Source organism: Nerophis lumbriciformis, linkage group LG19 (assembly GCF_033978685.3).
Source record: "Nerophis lumbriciformis linkage group LG19, RoL_Nlum_v2.1, whole genome shotgun sequence".
Taxonomy (NCBI): domain Eukaryota; kingdom Metazoa; phylum Chordata; class Actinopteri; order Syngnathiformes; family Syngnathidae; genus Nerophis; species Nerophis lumbriciformis.
This window is the reverse complement of record NC_084566.2, coordinates 1,992,493-2,012,555: the sequence shown is the minus strand read 5'-3', so window position 1 is coordinate 2,012,555 and position 20,063 is coordinate 1,992,493. Positions and strand designations below refer to the sequence as shown.

Genomic DNA, 20,063 nt, shown 5'->3' with positions numbered 1-20,063 from the left:
GATGAAAACCAGTGCTTCGAATCCAACCGGATGGATCTTGAGAGGTGCTGCAAAGACAAATGGGCAAACTTGATAGATGTGCCAAGCTTGTGGCATCATATTCAAAAAGACTTAAGGCTTTAATTGCTACCAAATGTGCATCAACAAAGTGTGGAGCAAAGGCTGTGACTAACTATGCACATTTTTATTTTTAATACATTTACAAAATTAAAAATATGTCATTATGGGATAATTTTCTGTAGAATTTTGAGGACAAAAATGAATGTATTCCTTTTTGGAATAAGGCTGTAACATGACAAAATGCGAAAAATATAGCGCAGTGAATACTTTCCGGATGCACTGTAGTAGCTGGCTAGGTTACTGGTTGGGTCAGCTCTGGGACGTTGCCCATTCCCAAAATTCAACTAACAACCCAGCAAGGAAGTACAATTTACCCTGCAGCTGGGTTACATTGTGGAGTGATTCTCTCTACCTCCTGAGACGGCGTCAAGCGGTCAGCCTCGTGCTTTGGGAGGTTTGTATGTACTTTATAAGTTATCTTATAAGCTGACACAAACAAGTGAGAAATATCACTGTCTGTATTACCCTAGTTATCCCTACACCAGCTCCATAATTTTAGCTAGCGAGGGGCGTGGCAAAAATGCACCATTTGATCAGGGGGACGGTGAGGGGGGTGAGGTCCCACGAAGTATGCGTGGCCTAAACTGGAATTCAAACCGGAAGTAGGTGTACGTCGTCATTTTGTTTTGTAGTTCTCTCAAGACAACCGCCATTTTAGTTGTAGTCCATACATCACAATGATTTATGACTCCTACAGGCAGAGGTCAGTATTCCAACTTGTCGACTACAAAAAACATGGCCGACAGCTACAAAAGTTGGGGATTAATGTATTGTTAATTTGTTGCTAAAAATCAATTAATGGCTTGTTTAGAACATTTAATTGCAATTAAACTCAGTCTTATGGAGAAACAATGTTATCCACACCTTTAAGAAGAACCAAAAGTTGAAACTATGAGTGAGGATGGTGTGTGGAATAGCTAAGTCCTAGGGGGGAACAAGAAACACAACAAATAAGCGGCGTTTGGTAATTTTAACGTGAAATAAATTATATCGATATTACAATACATTCTTAATTCATATCTTGTTTAAAAATATATCAATATATCTTACAAACTCGATATATCGCCCAGCCCTAGAATTAACCCAACATTGCATTACCTGGGTTAAATAAGAAACCCATTTTGCTGTGTTACATTAACCCAGCATTGGTTTGGTCCAATAGTTACCCAGCAGCAGGTTGAAAACTACCCAGATTGATTAGTTTTCAACCCAGTAGTTTTGGAGTATATGTCAGACTTGGGCAAAATACTGCCTGCAGGCCACATGCGGCCCGTTAAAATGTACAATCCAGCCCGCCGGACGTTCTACATAATTTTTTTAGACCTTTAACATCAAAACTGTAGCCACTATTATGATGTGCAGTGCTGTTTTAAATTACCGTAAGTCTTGAACTACAGACAGTATTTCAATGGTCGAAATCTGCGCTTTTTGGTGTTATATGAGTTATTACGGTAATCTACGTCACAGCAGCTCAGAGAGGAACAAAGCAGAGTGGGTGAGGTTTGTTTGCTGAGCAGCCAGCCCCAAACGTGTGTGTCAGAAACAGATGCGGAAGCAGATTTTTATGTGATGATTAAAAGTTAAAGTACCAATGATTGTCACACACACACGAGGTGTGGCGAAATTATTCTCTGCATTTGACCCATCACCCTTGATCAACCCCTGGGAGATGAGGGGAGCAGTGAGCAGCAGCCGTGGCCGCGCCAAGGAATCATTTTTGGTGATTTAACCCCTAATTCCAACCCTTGATGCTGAGTGCCAAGCAGGGAGGTATATCATTATGTAGGTGTTTATTACACTTTGCGTTCATATTTTGCTGTTTTTTACATTTTTGTTGTGTTTTGCTTGATTGTAAAAGATACACAACTATCAAGGAGCTGGTCTGAGAAGTAAAAGAGTAGCGATGTTCATATGTTGTTAATATTCAGTGTTTTATTGTTCATATAGTTAATATTGGAAATCCCACTTTCTTTATTTTCATGTACATTTTGGGTGTCCCATTCAGTAAAAAACTGTAAAATTCCATTCCGTTTTTTGAGGTGGTCTGTCATAACGTTTCTAGAACTCTATCGGGCATTGTGACTTTTGGTACTAGTGTTCCTGAAAAAAAGGGACCCAAACACACATACTGTACAGCAGATTTGTATAGCTAAATGTGTATATATCATTTACACACACATACACATTGGCCCCCCCAGACACATTATTTTCTCTCAATGTGGCTCCCGAGTCAAAATATTTGCCCAGCTCTGGTATATGTTGACCTAGCAAATGGGCAACATTTACATGACAGATATGTTGAAATGTGGTGATAATCAGAATCAGATTTATTGGCCATGTATGTTTAACACACAAGGAATTTGACTTGTAGACTACATGTGCTCTCTTTGTTCAATGCAAGAAACAAAGAATCTCTCATTTTCTCTCATTTACCAAATAAATACTGCTGAATATTGCTCTCAATAGTTCACAAATGCTCCTAACGTACTGGGTAAATGTGTTCAACCATTAATGAATGTTTAAGATGGACAAACACTTTTCAAGCGTAAAATTAATATGCAGAACATCTGCAACTTGAGGATGAAGAAGACAAATAATTAAAAATAGTACAGTAATTGACAATAAGCACCGAGTATGTGCTTGTACTGCCCTGCAGTGTCTACTTTTAAGTATGTGCTGTATAAAACGAGTAAAACATCAATACAGTATTTGTTTCCAATTTTTTGTTGAAATGCTGTGCTTTTTGAGGTTAATAAGGTTGCAAGGAACACTTAAAATATAGATAACCAATTCATAAAACCACCATTCCAATCAATTTAATTAGAAAAAATTAGGCCTCAAAGCGTTGCAACTTTATCCACAACTTTCTGAAAAAGCTGCCAAAAAATGCAAAAGCATTTTAGTGCGCAGAAATCATGAAAAAAGATCCTGGAAGAGACTGTATAATTCTTTACAAACGGTACATCAACAACTGTAAAGTGTGGGGGCGCAGGGTTGGGGGCGGGGTTTGGTGGTAGCGGGGGTGTATATTGCAGCCCGGAAGAGTTAGGGCTGCAAGGTGTTCTGGGTATTTGTTCTGTTGTGTTTATGTTGTCTTACGGTGCGGATGTTCTCCCGAAATGTGTTTGTCATTCTTGTTTGGTGTGGGTTCACAGTGTGGCGCATATTTGTAACAGTGTTAAACTTGTTTATACGGCCACCCTCAGTGTGACCTGTGTGGCTGTTGACTAAGTATGTCTTGCAGTCACTTACGTGTGTGTACAGAAGCCACATACAACATGTGACTGGGCTGGCACGCTGTTTGTACAGGTTGTAGAGGGCGCTAAAGGCAGTGACATCACGGCACGCCCTTAATATTGTTGTTTGAATGAAGACATTCGAGAGAATGGTTGCTCTGAAATTCGGTAGTCTCCCGGAAAAATCGGGAGGGTTGGCAAGTATGATGCTGTCAAGCGCTATTCATATAAAACTCGCGGGTCGCACTAACATTCATTTTCATATCAAGGTGCGGGCCGCAAAATAACGTCTCGCGGGCCGCAATTGGCCCGCGGGCCGCGTGTCTGAGACCCCTGCTTTAGAGGATATACTATAATAGAAATGGTTGCTAAAATGTGGAAGGTATACACTTGTGAAATTCTGTATACTATGCAAAGTGCAAGTAGGTAAGCCATACCTAATTGTATGGCGTGTTGTGGCAACAGTCCAGTAATGCTGTGGCTTGGGGAGGCATGCACTTTATAGCTCAACTCAATAGTGATACTGTATTCTGTAAGAGAACATAAATATAGCAACTCTACAATTGCAGTATTTATGGAAGGCATGAAAACCGCTTCTCCTATAGGGTTACTGTAAGGCCTCAGAAGTGGTCGCACAGCAAACATATCAGACTGCAGCCCTAACAGAGAGCCTCTCTGTCTTGCACGGTACTGAGGGAATTGATGGTGGTTGGTTTGCACTCTGCTTAGTGTGATCCCACCCCTGGTAAATACAGGGTTGGAGGTTTCCTCCGTGGATAAAAATACACTCGTCTCTCGGCGGAGTGGGGGTGCAGTGCCAGAATTCCTTTGCCGAGCCTATTGTACGCAAAGGCAGCGCTAGACAGGAATGTTTACAAAGTTAAGAGAGAAGGCGACATGTTTGCAAAGGTGAACTCTGCTTCCTGCTTTTGTTTTTTGTCCATCGAGAGCTGCCCTACCTTGTCATTTATGACATCATGACGTGAGCTTCCATTGGTGCGGCTGCTAGCAAACGTAGAGCTAAGCTGGTGAAAAAAACATTGGCCTCTCCGCCAGAGGATTCTTCTAAAACTATTGATTTTAAATGAGAATCAGCAACAAGTTTTCTCAGCAAAAGACAGAGGGTGTCTTAACTGAGCTGAGTCGTCGAAATGTGGGGCACTTCCTGATTCCAAAGTCAAGAACTCCCTGCGAGTGGGTAACTTCCAACATGTGTTTGTTAATTTTTCAATAGGGAACCTGCTCAAAGGTTAACATGTACAAATAATTCAAAGTCGCATTCAAGCTGCGTCTTCACGTTTCATTTGAATGTTTGTCTCTAATGTTATTATTCTCTCTTAGAAACCAGCCTGATTTGGAAATGGTGCACCACATTTAACAACAAACAAGGAAGCGTATTTTTCTGCGCAATTGCTAAGGAAAGAAAAAAATGAATCAAGAGGAGGTATCTGACGGCACAGGCCTGAGGGATGTCTATGACTTACTGGTCAGCGTCTCACCGGAGCAAGTGTTGAGCCTGACATTTCACCTTGGGGATTCTCCAGAAGAGAATATCGTACATGCCTTATGTTTGATTGTTCTTCGTAAAGAAGAAGCTCTGGACAAACTCTGCCTGCTGGAGGACAACAACCTCGCCAAGCATGTGGCTGATCTATGGAAGAAGAGCCAGGATAGATTAGAAGACTTTGCGGAGCTCTGTGGTGAATCCAGCCACTTAACGAGAGAATCTTTGGCTGCGTTGGCTCGTGTTTTTAAAATTCTGTCCGAGCACAGACTGTGCGATCCGCTGTTAAGGAATCTGGCCTACAAGAGGGCTCTTTCTAGTGAAGGTGAGGGTCTGTTACATGATCAGCTCAGAGAGGAAGCTAAAGATGTGTGTGGGCCTGAGATTGCTGTGTGGCTGTGCTCCTCCAGAGACCTCGAATCGGGCTCTTATCATGATGGCCCCAACAGCCTGGATGAAGAGGTTACAAACCAGGCCCAAGACTTTGCCAGCTCACTGCAGACAAGCTGTTCTGAGCTTTCATTTCCCACTCATCTAGAAATCAGCCTGCCCCGGACGGTCCCGTACGAAGAGGCCAAAATGACCCCAGGAAACCCTGAACAAAGCCTAATTACGCCTACCGTGAGAGACAGCAACTCTACTGAGCAATCTCACCTCTCATCTGTGTGGTCACAGCCAAGGAGCAGTGAACCACCTGTCCATGAAGACTCAACGATGGATGTGGCATCTGAAAGGGAGCACAGAAAGGATGAGGATTTCAATAAGAAAGAACCTCCGAACCAAAGAATCACACCGACCACTTCTGCAACAAGCAACGTTCAACAGAAGAGTGCACAAGAGGAGGATGAGGAGGCCATATTTTACTCATTTGTCATCTTACATGCTCCAGAAGATGCTGAAGTAGCAGAGCTCCTGAAGCTGGACCTCGAGACTATGATCGGTTATAAGGGTGCAACTTTCTCTGAGGACTTTGCCATACCTGGAAAGAGCACCCTAAAGTGTGTAGAGGATGCGATCAACAACTCCGCATTCACTCTGCTGCTGCTCACTCAAAACTTCAACACACGCATGTTGGAGGTGAAGACCCACACGGCCCTGACACACTCCATTAACAATGTACACAAGTACAATACAGTCATACCTTTGATACCAAAGGAAAACCAAATGCCCAGACATAGATGGTCTGCGGTGCTACAGAATTTGGTTCCCCTTGAGGAGAGCAAATGCTCTGAGAAAAAAATAAAAAAGGTTTTTTCATTAGCAAAAATCAATAGACAGAAAATAATTTGGTCAGGAGAGCAGAGAACACAGAGGCAGGAAGCAGCACATAAGTTTGGAAAACTCAACATCCACGACAACTCAGTGGGCTTTCCCAGTGTGTATTCAAATACTCATATTGACCATAGTCGCTGTATTATCATTGGTAACAACAATCAAATGACAGTAGATTGCCGTGGGTGTGAAGCAAATGACATTTCAACTGTTAAAGAAACGAGGAAATAAATGCTAATCAGTATACAACTTATTTCAGAAATAATATTTTGCTTTTTAAACACTAAAAGGACTGTATTATCACCAAGGTGTGTATATATGTATATCGAGACTGTCACTAGGTGAATGTTTAGCTGGACACTGCCATCTATTGGCCAATGTGTGGTTACATGTTTCTTCATGTTCCTGCAGAAACATGTCACAAACACTAGGGGGTATAGCAGTTCTTCTGTATGCCTTCTTTTTAATCTATTCTTGATTATAAAATAAGGTATTAATTTATTTCAGATCCAATTTACCATTTAACAAGGGTTCATTCATTAAGAGATGGGTACACATGGTTGACATGTGTTACAAGGTGCATTTTATTCAGTTAAATAAACAAGAACAATGAAAAGCTCTGTTGTTTTCAATTCATGTGTGTTTCTCCAGGAACGGTATGTGCAGTGCCAATTTTAAATGCTGCCTGTAACACATTGGACAGGTTTTCCCCTCCTGTGTGTTCTTATGTGTCATCAGGAGTTAGTCCGTGTTCTCATATAGAGAACTTAAATTGAATTAAGATAAAGTTACCTAAGTATGTGTTCTTATTTATGGTCTGAAAGTGTGGTCCTTTGTGCAGGTTTAAGGTTTTGCCTTTTGTAAGCATGAGAGTGCACAAATAATTTTAGCATTGTCTAGTAAATCCTAAAAGTGGTGTATTGTCATTCTCCCTCTAGAACAGAGCTGGGCCAATATTTTGACTCAGGGGCCACATTGAGAGAAAAAATGTGTCTGGGGGGCCAATGTGTATGTGTGTATAAATGATATATAAACATTTAGCTGTAAAAATCTGTTGTACAGTATGTGTGTTTGGGTGCCTTTTTTTCCAGGAACACCAATACCAAAAGTCACAATGTCCGATAGAATTCTAAAGACGTTATGACAGACCACCTCAAAAAAACGGAATAGAATTTTACAGTTTTTTACTGAATGGGACACCCAAAATGTACATGAAAAGAAAGAAAGTGGGATTTACAATATTAACTATGAACAATAAAACACTGAATATTAACAACATATGAACATCGCTCCTCTTACTTCTCAGACCAGCTCCTCCATAGACATCTTTTACAATCAAGCAAAACACAACAAAAATGTAACAAACAGCAAAATATGAATGCAAAGGGTAATACAAACCTACAATAAGATATAATATCACTGTTCTGCAGAAATTTGTTGTAAAAATCTGTTCCTGACACATGCGTTTCAGGCAGGCTGCTCCAAAAACCAACCCCGCCCACTCTGCTTCGTTCCTCTCTGAGCTCCTGTGACGTATATTACCGCAATAACTCGTAAAACACTCAAAAGCGCAGATTACGAACATTTAAATACTTTCTATAGTTCAAAACTTACGGTCATTTAAAAACAGCACTGCACATCATAATGGCGGCTACAGTTTTGATGTTAAAGGTCCAACAAAATTATGTAGAACGTCCGGCGGGCCGGATTGTACATCTTAATGGGCCGCATGTGGCCCGCAGGCCGTATTTTGCCCAGATCTGCTCTAGAATCTAGATTAATATAAAATACTTTCCCTTTAAAGTTGAGGAAGGTGAGTCAAGTTGATCATCTTGTTCAAGAGGGTGCATCTTCTTGTTTTGCTTTCCATTAGCTGCTGGATGTCTGCACTAGAAAATAAACAATATGGTTAAAAACAGTTTTTTTCCCACACTTGGGTTACATGAATGCTGTATTGTGACTAAGCTGACCACAATTGGACTACATCACTGACTAAATCACAAATGATTGCTTAATACACGAACAAGATGGAGAGGCAGTGATACACAGTGTCACTATTAGCACCTACTAGTGTCCACTCTGATTAGCAATGCTAACCGCCTCTAACGTATTTGTTTATATTTAGCAAGCACAATTAACACGTTTCTTTTATGGTCAGGAAACTATAAGAGAGTTAAAAAAAACAACAACAACCGTACGAGAAAATATACTGACCTTACTCACATTATTTGTTTTACTAACTTCCGCCTCTTTTTTCTTCGGTAGTGTTTTAAGGCAGGTTGACCCCATGATGTTTCGTTACTGCCCTTTGTGGCGTTTTTAAGTACTACATCCAGCCTTGAACTTTATTCTAAAGGAAGAAAAAATAATCAACAATGATTAATTGTTCATTGCAAAACAGGTAATAAAGTATATTAAAATCGAATTTCCATTTTTTTTTTATATCACTCACTGATTATGATGCGGAACAGAGGTTTTGAAACATTTGATATTTGCTTCCTCGAGTGGCACCAGAGAGCTTCAGATATGCACATGCAGTTTAAAAAAAAAAAAACTATTTAAAATTTTACAAACCCAAACATCTTTAAAGCAGAAAATTTCTATCAAGTTTGTTTGGGGCTTTTTAAAAATAAATCTACGTAATGTAGAAAATGTATCGACATGGAAAAAAGGTTTGATTGACTTTAAATATGACGCTCTTAATTTGGATATTTTTCAGATGATCCCTTTAAATGCCAAGCTTCAGATTTCCCCTTTTGTGTCTATCTTTTTCCCAGTGGCATTTATCTTGTTTTCAGTATTCAGTATTTTCTTTTCCGTGTCATTGTTTATCAAGTCTAACTTTCTGTTTTGAACTTACAATTTTACAGTTTTGCCATTTAAAAGTACAATTCGAGCAGTGTACAAAATGATTTGTCGACACTGAAAAAGTTTCCATTTAAAAACAAATCACATTTTATTTCATTTTATACTAGGATGTGTCAGTCAATGTTATTCTTCAGATTTGCCCTTTTTTGGCCGTCTTTTTTAGTGACAGTTCTCTTCCTTTTATTTGTCATTATTTTAGTATTCAGTGTTGTATACTTTTATTTTCAGTGTTAAACTTTATGGTTGGCTTTAAATATTGTGTATTGAAACAAAATATTTATGGCATTGAAAATCTATTCTGGCAATGAAGAAAATAATGTATTGACACAAAAGAACATTTAATTTCATTGTAGTTGGATTTTGTTTTAATATGATGATGATGATTCTTCGTCCTTGTACCTTGTAAACACTTTGAGTTTTCTCTCTTTAAATTGAATCTTATTAATACATTGTTTGACTTATTTGCTTAATTAATTCCATAATTTAATATACTAAATGTTTTATGTGTTGTATGTGCATTCAAATGTTTTAAGTAACAATTTCCCTTGTGATTAATTTCTACTTTTTTGTTGAGCAGAATTGTTGTACATTCTTTTGTAAAAAAAAGTATTTGTTCATAATTTTAGCTGTTTGCAAATGCACCAACATTTGTGATTCATTAAATAAAGAGTTGAACATTATGTACAGCCTTCTCTCACCACATCGCAGATTGTTTTTGTTTCAGTTTAAATTTTTTTAAGCGTATTCTACAAAAAAATTGCCCTAAATTAAGCATTTTCAAGCATGGAAATTGCTAAATGAACTATCCATCCATCCATTTTCTACCGCTTAATGCCTTCGGGGTCGCGGGGGGCGCTGGAGCCTATCTCAGCTACAATCGGGCGGAAGGCGGGGTACACCCTGGACAAGTCGCCACTTCATCACAGGGCCAACACAGATAGACAGACAACATTCACACTCACATTCACACACTAGGGAACTAAAAATACCAATATGTTATATACTCTTTGATTTTTCAAATTTTTTTATTCAATTAATAAAGGGTTTTATATTGTGAGTTTATGTGAAATATTTAAATAAATTAATTCTTATATCTATTATTATACCTAATACTTTCAAGTATGAGGTGATTATGTATTGTATTGATGATTACCGATTAGTTTATCTGCGTGATGGGGCACAGCTTTTTCTTTTTCCTGCTTCTTTTCGGACACACACCATGTTTCTATTTTATTTGTATGTCAATATTACTATTGTTTTTGTTTAGTTTTTTGCAGATGAATATTTAATATTGGTTTAAATAGTGTAGTTTAGGGATGTCAAACTTGATATTGTTGAGGGCCACATTGCAATTATGACTTACCTCAGAGGGCCTTTTGTAACACTGAATAAAATGTGATTTCAAACGTATAATAGCCGTGTTATATAATTTGCTTACGCAACTGTTTTTAATTAGGATTGATGAATTAAGTATTGATTTTTGATAACCAAACAAAAAATACTTTAAACATCTTATTGCATGATCAGACAATATTAAAGTGTTGAACATATGCAATTGCGTGTAGTGCATTTTTTTTTTTTCAAATTAAAAGAACAAATATACATTTAGCCAGAAAGTAATTCATTATTCCTAGCCTTTTGCGGGCCAAATACAATGACGTGGCGGACCATGTTAAATGTTGTGACTGACCACATAAATCACATGGCGGGCCAATTGAAATAATGTGGCAGACCACATAAAATGATATGGCGGGGCCACCACTTCATTTAATATTAATATATATATATATAGTATATATATATATATATATAATTATGAATACAATATATAATTATATATAATATTATATATATATATATACATATATATATATATATATATATATATATATATATATATATATATATATATATATATATATATATATATATATATATATATATACACACAGTATATATGTATATTATATATAATTATATACTATATTTATGTTTGTATTTGATGTATCAGGTATACATCAAATACAAACATTTTGAAATAATATTTAAAAATATTTGAAAAATATACAGTATAATTTATTTCAAAACTAAAATCAAAATTCAATTATTAAATTTTTTTTATTAAATTAAATGTAAAGTTCTTTCTAGCATAATCTAATCCATATATATATATAATATTTTAATTTTTGTTTTGAAATAAATTATACAGTATATTTTTTAAATATTTTTAAATATAATTTCAAAATGTTTGTATTTGATGTATACCTGATACATCAAACATATATATTTAATTACATATTATATATATAATTGTATATTGTATTATATATATATAATATATATATATATATATATATATATATATACTGTATATATATACTGTATATATACATATACAATATATATGGATTAGATTATACTAGAAACATCTTTACATTCAATTTAATATTTTTTTTAAAATAATTTAATTGGCAGAGGGGTTAGTGCATCTGCCTCACAATACGAAGGTCCTGAGTAGTCTTGGGTTCAATCCCAGGCTCGGGATCTTTCTGTGTGGAGTTTGCATGTTCTCCCCGTGACTGCGTGGGTTCCCTCCGGGTACTCCGGCTTCCTCCCACCTCCAAAGACATGCACCTGGGGATAGGTTGATTGGAAACACTAAATTGGCCCTAGTGTGTGGATGTGAGTGTGAATGTTGTCTGTCTATCTGTGTTGGCCCTGCGATGAGGTGGCGACTTGTCCAGGGTGTACCCCGCCTTCCGCCCGATTGTAGCTGAGATAGGCTCCAGCGCCCCCCGCCACCCCAAAAGGGAATAAGCGGTAGAAAATGGATGGATGGATGGAATTTTAATTTGGGTTTTGAAATAAATTATACTGTATATTCTTTCTAAATTTTTGTATTTGATGTATACCTGATACATCAAATACAAACATTTAATATTTTGAAATATTTGAAAAGTATACAATATAATTTTTTTCAAAACCAAAATTAAAATTCAATTATTAAAATATATGGATTAGATTATGCTAGAAACAACTTTACATTTAATTTAATACACTTTTCAAATATTTCAAAAATATTAAATGTTTGTATTTGATGTATCAGGTATACATCAAATACAATCATTTAGAAATATTTTTTTTAAATATTAAAAAAATATACGGTATAATTTATTTCAAAAACAAAATTAAAATTCAATTATTTAAAAAAATGTATTAAATTAAATGTAAAGATGTTTCTAGTATAATCTAATCCATATATATATATATATATATATATATATATATATATATAAAATATAATATACAATTATATACATAGTATGTAATTATATATATATGTTTGATGTATCAGGTATACATCAAATACAAACATTTTGAAATAATATTTAAAAATATTAAAAAAAAATATACAGTATAATTTATTTCACTCCTCGTGAGTCAGAAAGGATGAAAAAGGTGGGTGGACCGCGCATGCGCACTGAAGCCTTCTCCGCTGGGTTCTTTGAAGCGAGAAAAACGCAGAGCAGATTCGGCGAGAGAAGCGAGGGAGGAAATAGCCAGAAGAAGAAGCAACATGGACACAAACGCCCATTTTTGTTTCAAACTTTCTTTCTGACTCGAACGTATCCCAGCGACGTATTTTTTCCCCCCATGGATGTTTTTGCTCGGGAATGGACTAAACTCCAGCTGCAGGACGCGAGAGTGATGTGAACATCGGAAGGTTTATCTTCACATTCTGGAGGGAGAATGTTGTCATTTTGACTCCGGAGGAATTCCGGACTGGCCTGGTGTCCTCCTGCCCTGCCGCAGTGGCAGCGAAGAAGATGGGAGATGATAGCGGCATGAGACGGACCTTCATCGTCCCTGCCGTCAGGAGCTTCGACCACTATGACGTCATCAGGGCCAAGATCACCTGCAGCTTGACCTGGCTGGTGGCCAAGGCCTTTGGCTCTGGTAAGTCACTCTTTAAGTGCCATTCTACACGTATCACACGGAATGTCACTCGTGGTTCCTGGATTTCTGGCTGAATTGCGGACCCTTCCTGAAAGGTCATAGGTCAAACCCACTACATTAGCCCCTGATATGGGATTATTAGTTTACTGATCATGTAATTAATTATTTAGACACACTTTCTTGTCACAGAAGTAGTGCCATAACTTGTCCGTTAACATGTACAGTCGTCCCTCGTTTATCGCGATTAATTTAGACTTCATATTTGAACTTTACAGTACAGATAAGAACAAAATGTAATTGCATTAGCTGGTTGTAATGCAGGATAAAAGAGCAATAAGGTGCAGATATAAATAAATAGATTACTGTACAGATAAATATATTGCACTTTTGCATATGCCCCCACGTTTATGGATGTATGTTATATTGTCTTTATAGTCCAGCGAGTTAATCCATTTTTGGGGGGAATTTAGGGATTATTATGATGCGTTCAAGAGTCTTATGGCCTGAGGGAAGAAGCTATTACAGAACCTGGAGGTTCTGCTACGGAGGCTGAGGGACCTCTTTCTAGAGTCCAGCAGTGAAAACAGCCCTTGGTGGGGGTGGGAGGAGTCTCTAAAGATTTTCTGAGCCTTGGTCAGGCAGCGGCTTTTTGCAATTTCTCGGATTGAAGGAAGAAGAGTCCTGATGATCTTTTCTGCCGTCCTCACCACTCTCTGCAGAGACTTCCAGTCTGAGGCACTGCAGGCTCCAGTCCAGACAGAGATGCATTTGGTCAGCGGGCTCTCTATAGTGCCTCTGTAGAATGTGGTGAGAATGGGGGGAGGGAGCTGTGCTCTTTTCATCCGACGCAAAAAATGCATGCGCTGCTGAGCTCTTTTTCCCATTGCTCCGGTGTGTAGGGACCAGGTCATGTTGTCAGTTATCTGCGCCCCCAGGAACTTGGTGCTGCTTACTATCTCCACTGCTGTGCCGTTGATGAAGAGTAGAGTGTGGCTGGACTGGTGCCTCCTGAAGTCGACGATGATCTCCTTGGTCTTGTCGACGTTCAGTGGAGCCAATTGGGGCAAAGACAAACGAATTACAGCAAAATAGGATTTTTATTATTATATCGAATACCTTCATAGTTAGAGCATACAAAAACTGTTACTGACCTTCTAAATAAATGTTCTAAAGTGGCCCTTTGATGCAAAACCAAATGTTCTTACCTATTGGTAACTGCTGTTGTGTATTTGAGATCTGCATACATTTTTTTAATCAAACCGTGGAGGCATGGGGAAAATATAATTTGCCTTCCTTCATACTTCCGCCAAATGAGCTGTTTGGAATTTGCACAACTTGTGACATCACCGGTTGGGGAAAATTGTAGTCCGGCACTGTAGTCAATAAGCTCTTTATTTTTCTCTATGCTCGAACATTCACATGCATCCTCCGCTGTTGCCATTTCTAATACAAAGTATTGTATAGTTCGAATTTAGATCTGTAAGTAGACCCGCTATGGATGTGCTAAGAAATACAACAAAGATGGCGAGGAGAAGACGCAGTCGAAGTGGAGGCACATAAATAAGACCTGCCCGCAAAACGGAAAATTCTGAAGAGATGGTCAGAAAGCAGTTTGAAAACGATCTGTAAAACATAATCAATGCAACATTTTGACCAAAGAACCACTATTTCATGTTATGTAGACCACAAGGAAATTATTTAAATCAGGGGTGCCCATTACGTTGCTCGCGAGCTAGCGGTTGATGGCGAAGGGTGTGTCAGTCCATCGCCAGCCAGGCATTAAAAAAATAGACCTAAAAATTAGCCATCATCATTCTTCACCAAGACGTCACTTTCGTCACATGATTGACATTCACGGCACCGACCGCACAGTTCCTGTCTTCACAATAAAAGCCCTGCTTCATCCTGCCTGCGCTAACAAAATAAGAGTCTCAGAAGCGTGCACAAGCTAGCAAGCCACAGAGTTTGCAGTCAATGTATTTCTTGTAAAGTGTATAACAAGGAGTAGGGAAGCTGGACAAATAAGATGGCAAAAACCAACCACTTTCATGTGGTATTGGACAGAAAAGAGGATGTTTTTTTTTCCTCCATTTGAATATGTGGACGTTATCATCACTACTGTCTGATTCCAATCAATGCAAGTCATCAGAATCAGGTAATACACCAACTTATATTCTTGTCTTCATGAAAGAAAGGAATACTCTATGTGATAAACATGCTTGTATTATCATTAAACACATTTAACTTGTTAACAAAAACATATCTTACATAAATCAATAAATACAAATTATATATATGAATGAGGTAGATCACTTCGACTTGATCAAATGAAAAGTAGCTCGCCTGCACAAAAAGTGTGGGAACCCCTGATTTAAATGTAGGAAAACATCTTAATATGACCACTTTAAACAGGATTAGAACCCTTTAAATATGAAATAACACCCATAATAGTCACATTTTCACTCAAATGTGACTATCTACAGTAGAATGAGTGTGTTCTACTGTAGATTACAGTATTTACTGGTATCCTCCAAGCGTCATTGTTATGGCCGTCACCACTACAAAACGGCCAATACAAGGAAGTCTTCCGTCACATCCTGAGTGATTCCTCTGAGTCAGAACTGGGCTTTTGTGTGTGAAAACACCGGCGTGGGATGGTCTTCAAAAACATGGTCAACTTGACCCTCGCAGCTACGATAGATAGCTTTGATGTAAGCATTCCATGATAGCATTCCATGTTAGCATTGCTTGTCTACATTGTCATTCCACATCGCTCAAGCCAAAGCTGTGTTACTAATGTTGCCTCAAAAGAAGTTTGGCCTGACAGCCATTGGTAGCTCGTTGATAGCTTAAAGTCCGATGCTACTCCCAGCTGCTGTCGTTCCTCATTGCTCGAGTAAAGGCTCACCGAAATTGGGATGTGTTATGGATAAGACAGAAGTTGAAGATGACATACATCAAAAAGTTGGTCGGCTTGAGATTGTCGCGGTGAAGAAGTTTTGTTATTTACAAAGTAGAGTTCAACCTTAACCTGGAAAAGGAAGTCATGAAAATAAGACAAATTGTTTCGGTTGGGTGGTCGCATGGTTATGCGCGGATCGTTTCCCCAAGATGCAGATGGAACTCAGGAGGCAGCGTGGAGGTAGGACAAGGATTTATTATCCATAAATCAGGCAAAATACAAAAGTACAGGAAAGCGTGGAAGCTAAGGAAAAAGCTAGCGGAAAAGCTTAGCATAGAAACAGGAATCAGAAGCTAGGATTTACCAACGTAATGTTGCATGAAGCAAACAAAACAGCCAGACTGAGTGTGGCGAAAGGCAGGAATAAATAGCTCTCTGATTAGTGCCCGGGAGCAGGTGAGCGTCCCGAACACAAATCAGAGGCAGGTGGAAAATAATCAGCACCCATGGCAACCAAGAAACACAAACTCAGGGGTGCTGAAACAGAACTAAGGGAGTCTTAAACTAAAACAAAACATGATCCGGGCAACGGATCATCACACAAATACTGCACTGTGATACATATATAAATAAAACATAATTTAGCACTTATCTTAGGCCCAAAACATGTAGAATAGGCTTTTTGAAAAAGCTCACCAAAGGGTCTGTCAATATTCGTATATAACTGCTCAATTCAGACATATTTAATGACAAAGTAACACACAATAGCATAAAGACAATAGCTGCACAAAATAATGTATTTATTCTAAGTAGTTCAAATAGTGATTAAAAAAACATTGCACTAGAAAATGCATACTGAAATGTAAGATGCAGACGAACATTTTCAATAGAAAATGTGACATTTTGTCAATGATTTGGCATAACAAGCTTATTCCCTTTGTTTGAGTTGAAATAAGCTATAAAAACAGGTCACATAAATCAGTACCTCTCTGCCATTTTTTATTTTGTAAAAGTGGCTCTAAGAAATAAAAAGGTTGTTATTGTTACGTGGCGACAGAGCTAAAACACCCTAACGTTACAGTTTTGTAAGACCGCGTTGAGCTGTGTGAGAAATTTCAAGTCATCCTGATGTATGTGGCCAGACCTCAAAGTTTAATAACAGCCCCACTATGAAAACGATAGCACAGGAATTGCAGTGCATGTTTTGACAAAATGATTCCCTTTTGTGTGCAACGGTGAAGGTCACAAACAAATAGGTGACTGTTTATAATTTTTTAATGGTAGCTTTATTCAACTCCAGGACACAGTTGAAATCAGACGCACCAACAAGTCTCTGATGTTTCTATTAACAGTTGACAAAAAATACAAACAAGCAAAACAAAAATACGAACAAAATACAGACACACTTTTTATGTGGGCAATCTTTAACTACAAAACCCAAAAAGCGACATCAGTGTGTAAAGGATATCACCACATGGACTCAGGAACACTTCAGAAAACCACAGTCAGTAACTACAGTTTATCGCTACATCTGTAAGTGCAAGTTAAAACTCTACAATGCAAAGCCAAAGCCATTTATCAACAACACCCAGAAACCCTTCACTGGGCCCGAGCTCATCTTAGATGGACTGATGCAAAGTTGAAAAGTGTTTTGTGGTACACATTTGAAATTGTTTTTGGAATATGTGGACGTTGTGTCCTCCGGACAAAAGAGTAAAACTATCCGGATTGTTACAGGCGCAAAGATCAAAAGCCAGCATCTGTGATGCTATGGGGGTGTATTAGTGCCCAAGGCATGGGTAACTTACACATCTGTGAAGGCACCATTAATGCTGAAAGGTACATACAGGTTTTGGAGCAACATATGTTGCCATCCAAGCAACATCTTTTTCATGGACGCCCCTGCTTATTTCAGCAAGACAATGCCAAGCCACATTCTGCACGTGTTACAACAACGTGGCTTCGTAGTAAAAGAGTGCGAGTACTAGACTGGCCTGCCTGTAGTCCCGACCTGTCTTCCATTGAAAATGTGTGGCGCATTATGAAGCCTAAAATACCACAACGGAGACCCCGGACTGTTGAACAACTTAAGCTGTACATCAAGCAAGAATGGGAAAGAATTCCACCTGAAAAGCTTAAAAAATGTGTCTCCTCAGTTCCCAAACGTTTACTGGGTGTTGTTAAAAGGAAAGGCCATGTAACACAGTGGTAAAAATGCCCCTGTGCCAACTTTTTTGCAATGTGTTGCTGCCATTATATTCTAAGTTAATGATTATTTGCAAAAAAAAATTTTTTTTCTCAGTTCAAACATTAAATATCTTGTCTTTGCAGTTTATTCAATTTAATATAAGTTAAAAAGGATTTGCAAATCATTGTATTCTGTTTTTATTTACCATTTACACAATGTGCCAACTTTACTGGTTTTGGGTTTTGTATTAATTTTTAATGATCTATGTTTGTGGGTGGTACGATCACTCCTTTGTATTTTTAATTTTGACAAAAATGTGTCGGTCTTTGTTTTCCCGTTATATGGGCCATCTTTGACTATTGGCTTACCGATATCCTAAAATAGACCAACTATCAATTAATGAGTAGCCTTGATTTGAATCAACATAGTGTAGATATTGGATTCTAAAGCAATAGCTGGAAAAAATATGTTGATGGCACTATCGGCTTGTTATAAGAATGATAGGTTTCCATGGTCCTTTAGTGGGTTGTATAAATATTAAGACCAGCAAGGACACTCTTGTGTTGTGTTTCCGTGAGCCAGTGCTACGGTTGGTAAACATAATGAGTGAGACAATATTTCTGGGCACTCTGTTGTTCAAATTACTTTGTTTGACTTATTTGGCTAATAAATAAATGAATAGTTTGGGCTTTAAAGTACTGCTGTCAAATTATCATTATTTTTAATCAGGTTAATCACACTTTTTTTTACACCTGATCACGGTTAAGGTAAAGGAGCATGTGCGCTCAAAATAATTTTCGTGATTATTTTGCGTTTATACATGTTTAATGCATAATTTTTTGTGATTTATCACATGAGTTAAAATGGAATCTTTGACAACCCTATTTTAAACTGAATTGATTTGTTATTCCTTCTTTTGCTTTAAAGTCTCGTCAGACAATGTTTTAAACATTCAACACATAGTTGACTTTTAGTAGAACCGTTACTGCAGCAGATTTGAGCAGTTCTTGCCCTCACTAATCTTGGCAACAAATCTGAGAAGTGTACAATCAAAACAAAAGAAAAATGTGCTGCACGTGATTGGTTTGGCAGACAGCATGAAAGGATGAGGCGTACAAGGTAAATACTGTAAATATGTGAGAACACCAGTTCCTTCTGCCTGGTTTTTCCCCGTCCCTCTGGTGACATACTTTCCGCTCCGAGCGTTGGCAAGAACTGTGGCCCAATTCATAACAGTCACCAAGAGCTTGTGCAGCCTAGTTTGGAAAAAAAGATACTGTATGTTTGAATGGGGGAAAGTACGAGTATACAAAACCCTTACTTTTAATTAGTCGGCAATGGCATAACTATTTAACTGATGAATGATTCATTGTGTCTTGAAGCAATCAAGACATAACTGAAGGCACTGCTTCCTTTAAGTAGTTTGCTGTCTAAACAAAAACTATTATGGGAAATTTAATGCAGATGTTCACTATGTGGCACCTCCTTATTACAACATCGGCATTCAAAGACGAGTTCAGAACAATCAGAGAGATTCTTTCGTCCTATTTAAAATGTAACAATGTATTCATTTCCCAATTATTGATCAACTTCATGTACCGGTAGTATAATAATGCCCATTCCTACCAATACTAAGCGTAACATTTATTAATACATTTGCATAATACCTAATTAGATATGCAATTAGTATTAAAATGAGAAGAAAATGGCTGAGTTTTATGTAAGTAAACAAAGTTTAGGTGCACATTTCGAGACTGCATTGACATGTGTACAAATGTAAAAAAGCTACCTGGTTTTGGTGTGGTTTGCTATGCGCTCAAGAACCAAAAGCAGTAAAGAACATAAGGCTTTGTTGGGAAACTTTTGTGACATTGTTGTATGACTTAACTCAAATATTCCAATCCAAAATGGTGTCTGCTGGGTTGCATTAGAATGCGTAAGTTATTTATATATATATATACAGGTAAAAGCCAGTAAATTAGAATATTTTGAAAAACTTGATTTATTTCAGTAATT

At 37.8% G+C, this 20,063-nt stretch overlaps 2 protein-coding genes across 5 annotated transcripts in view; both read left to right on the top strand.

Moving 5' to 3' along the window:
- Positions 1–4,156: 4,156 nt before the first annotated feature.
- ticam1 (TIR domain containing adaptor molecule 1) lies at positions 4,157–6,734 on the top strand. Of its 3 annotated transcripts, none has more exons than XM_061979919.1 (2): positions 4,157–4,265; positions 4,698–6,734. In XM_061979919.1, exon 2 carries the CDS (start codon positions 4,786–4,788, stop codon positions 6,361–6,363), a length of 1,578 nt encoding a protein of 525 aa, XP_061835903.1. In that variant the 5' UTR covers positions 4,157–4,265; positions 4,698–4,785; the 3' UTR covers positions 6,364–6,734. The 3 variants fall into 3 exon arrangements, with proteins under 3 accessions (XP_061835903.1, XP_061835901.1, XP_061835902.1); XM_061979917.1 differs by lacking the exon at positions 4,157–4,265 and adding an exon at positions 4,307–4,550; XM_061979918.1 differs by lacking the exon at positions 4,157–4,265 and adding an exon at positions 4,307–4,554.
- Positions 6,735–12,522: 5,788 nt separating this feature from the next.
- Positions 12,523–20,063, top strand: part of camsap2b (calmodulin regulated spectrin-associated protein family, member 2b) — a 102,787-nt gene continuing 95,246 nt past the window's right edge. For both annotated transcript variants that reach the window (XM_061979745.1, XM_061979744.1), the window contains exon 1: positions 12,523–12,957. In XM_061979745.1, coding sequence (XP_061835729.1) covers positions 12,828–12,957 — 130 coding nt within the window. In that variant the 5' untranslated portion in view covers positions 12,523–12,827. The remainder of the gene's footprint in view (positions 12,958–20,063) is intronic.

Coding starts and splice junctions, on each gene's coding strand:
- ticam1 (XM_061979919.1), top strand. CDS start 4,786: ATGAATCAAGAGGAGGTATCTGACGGCACAGGCCTGAGGGATGTCTAT.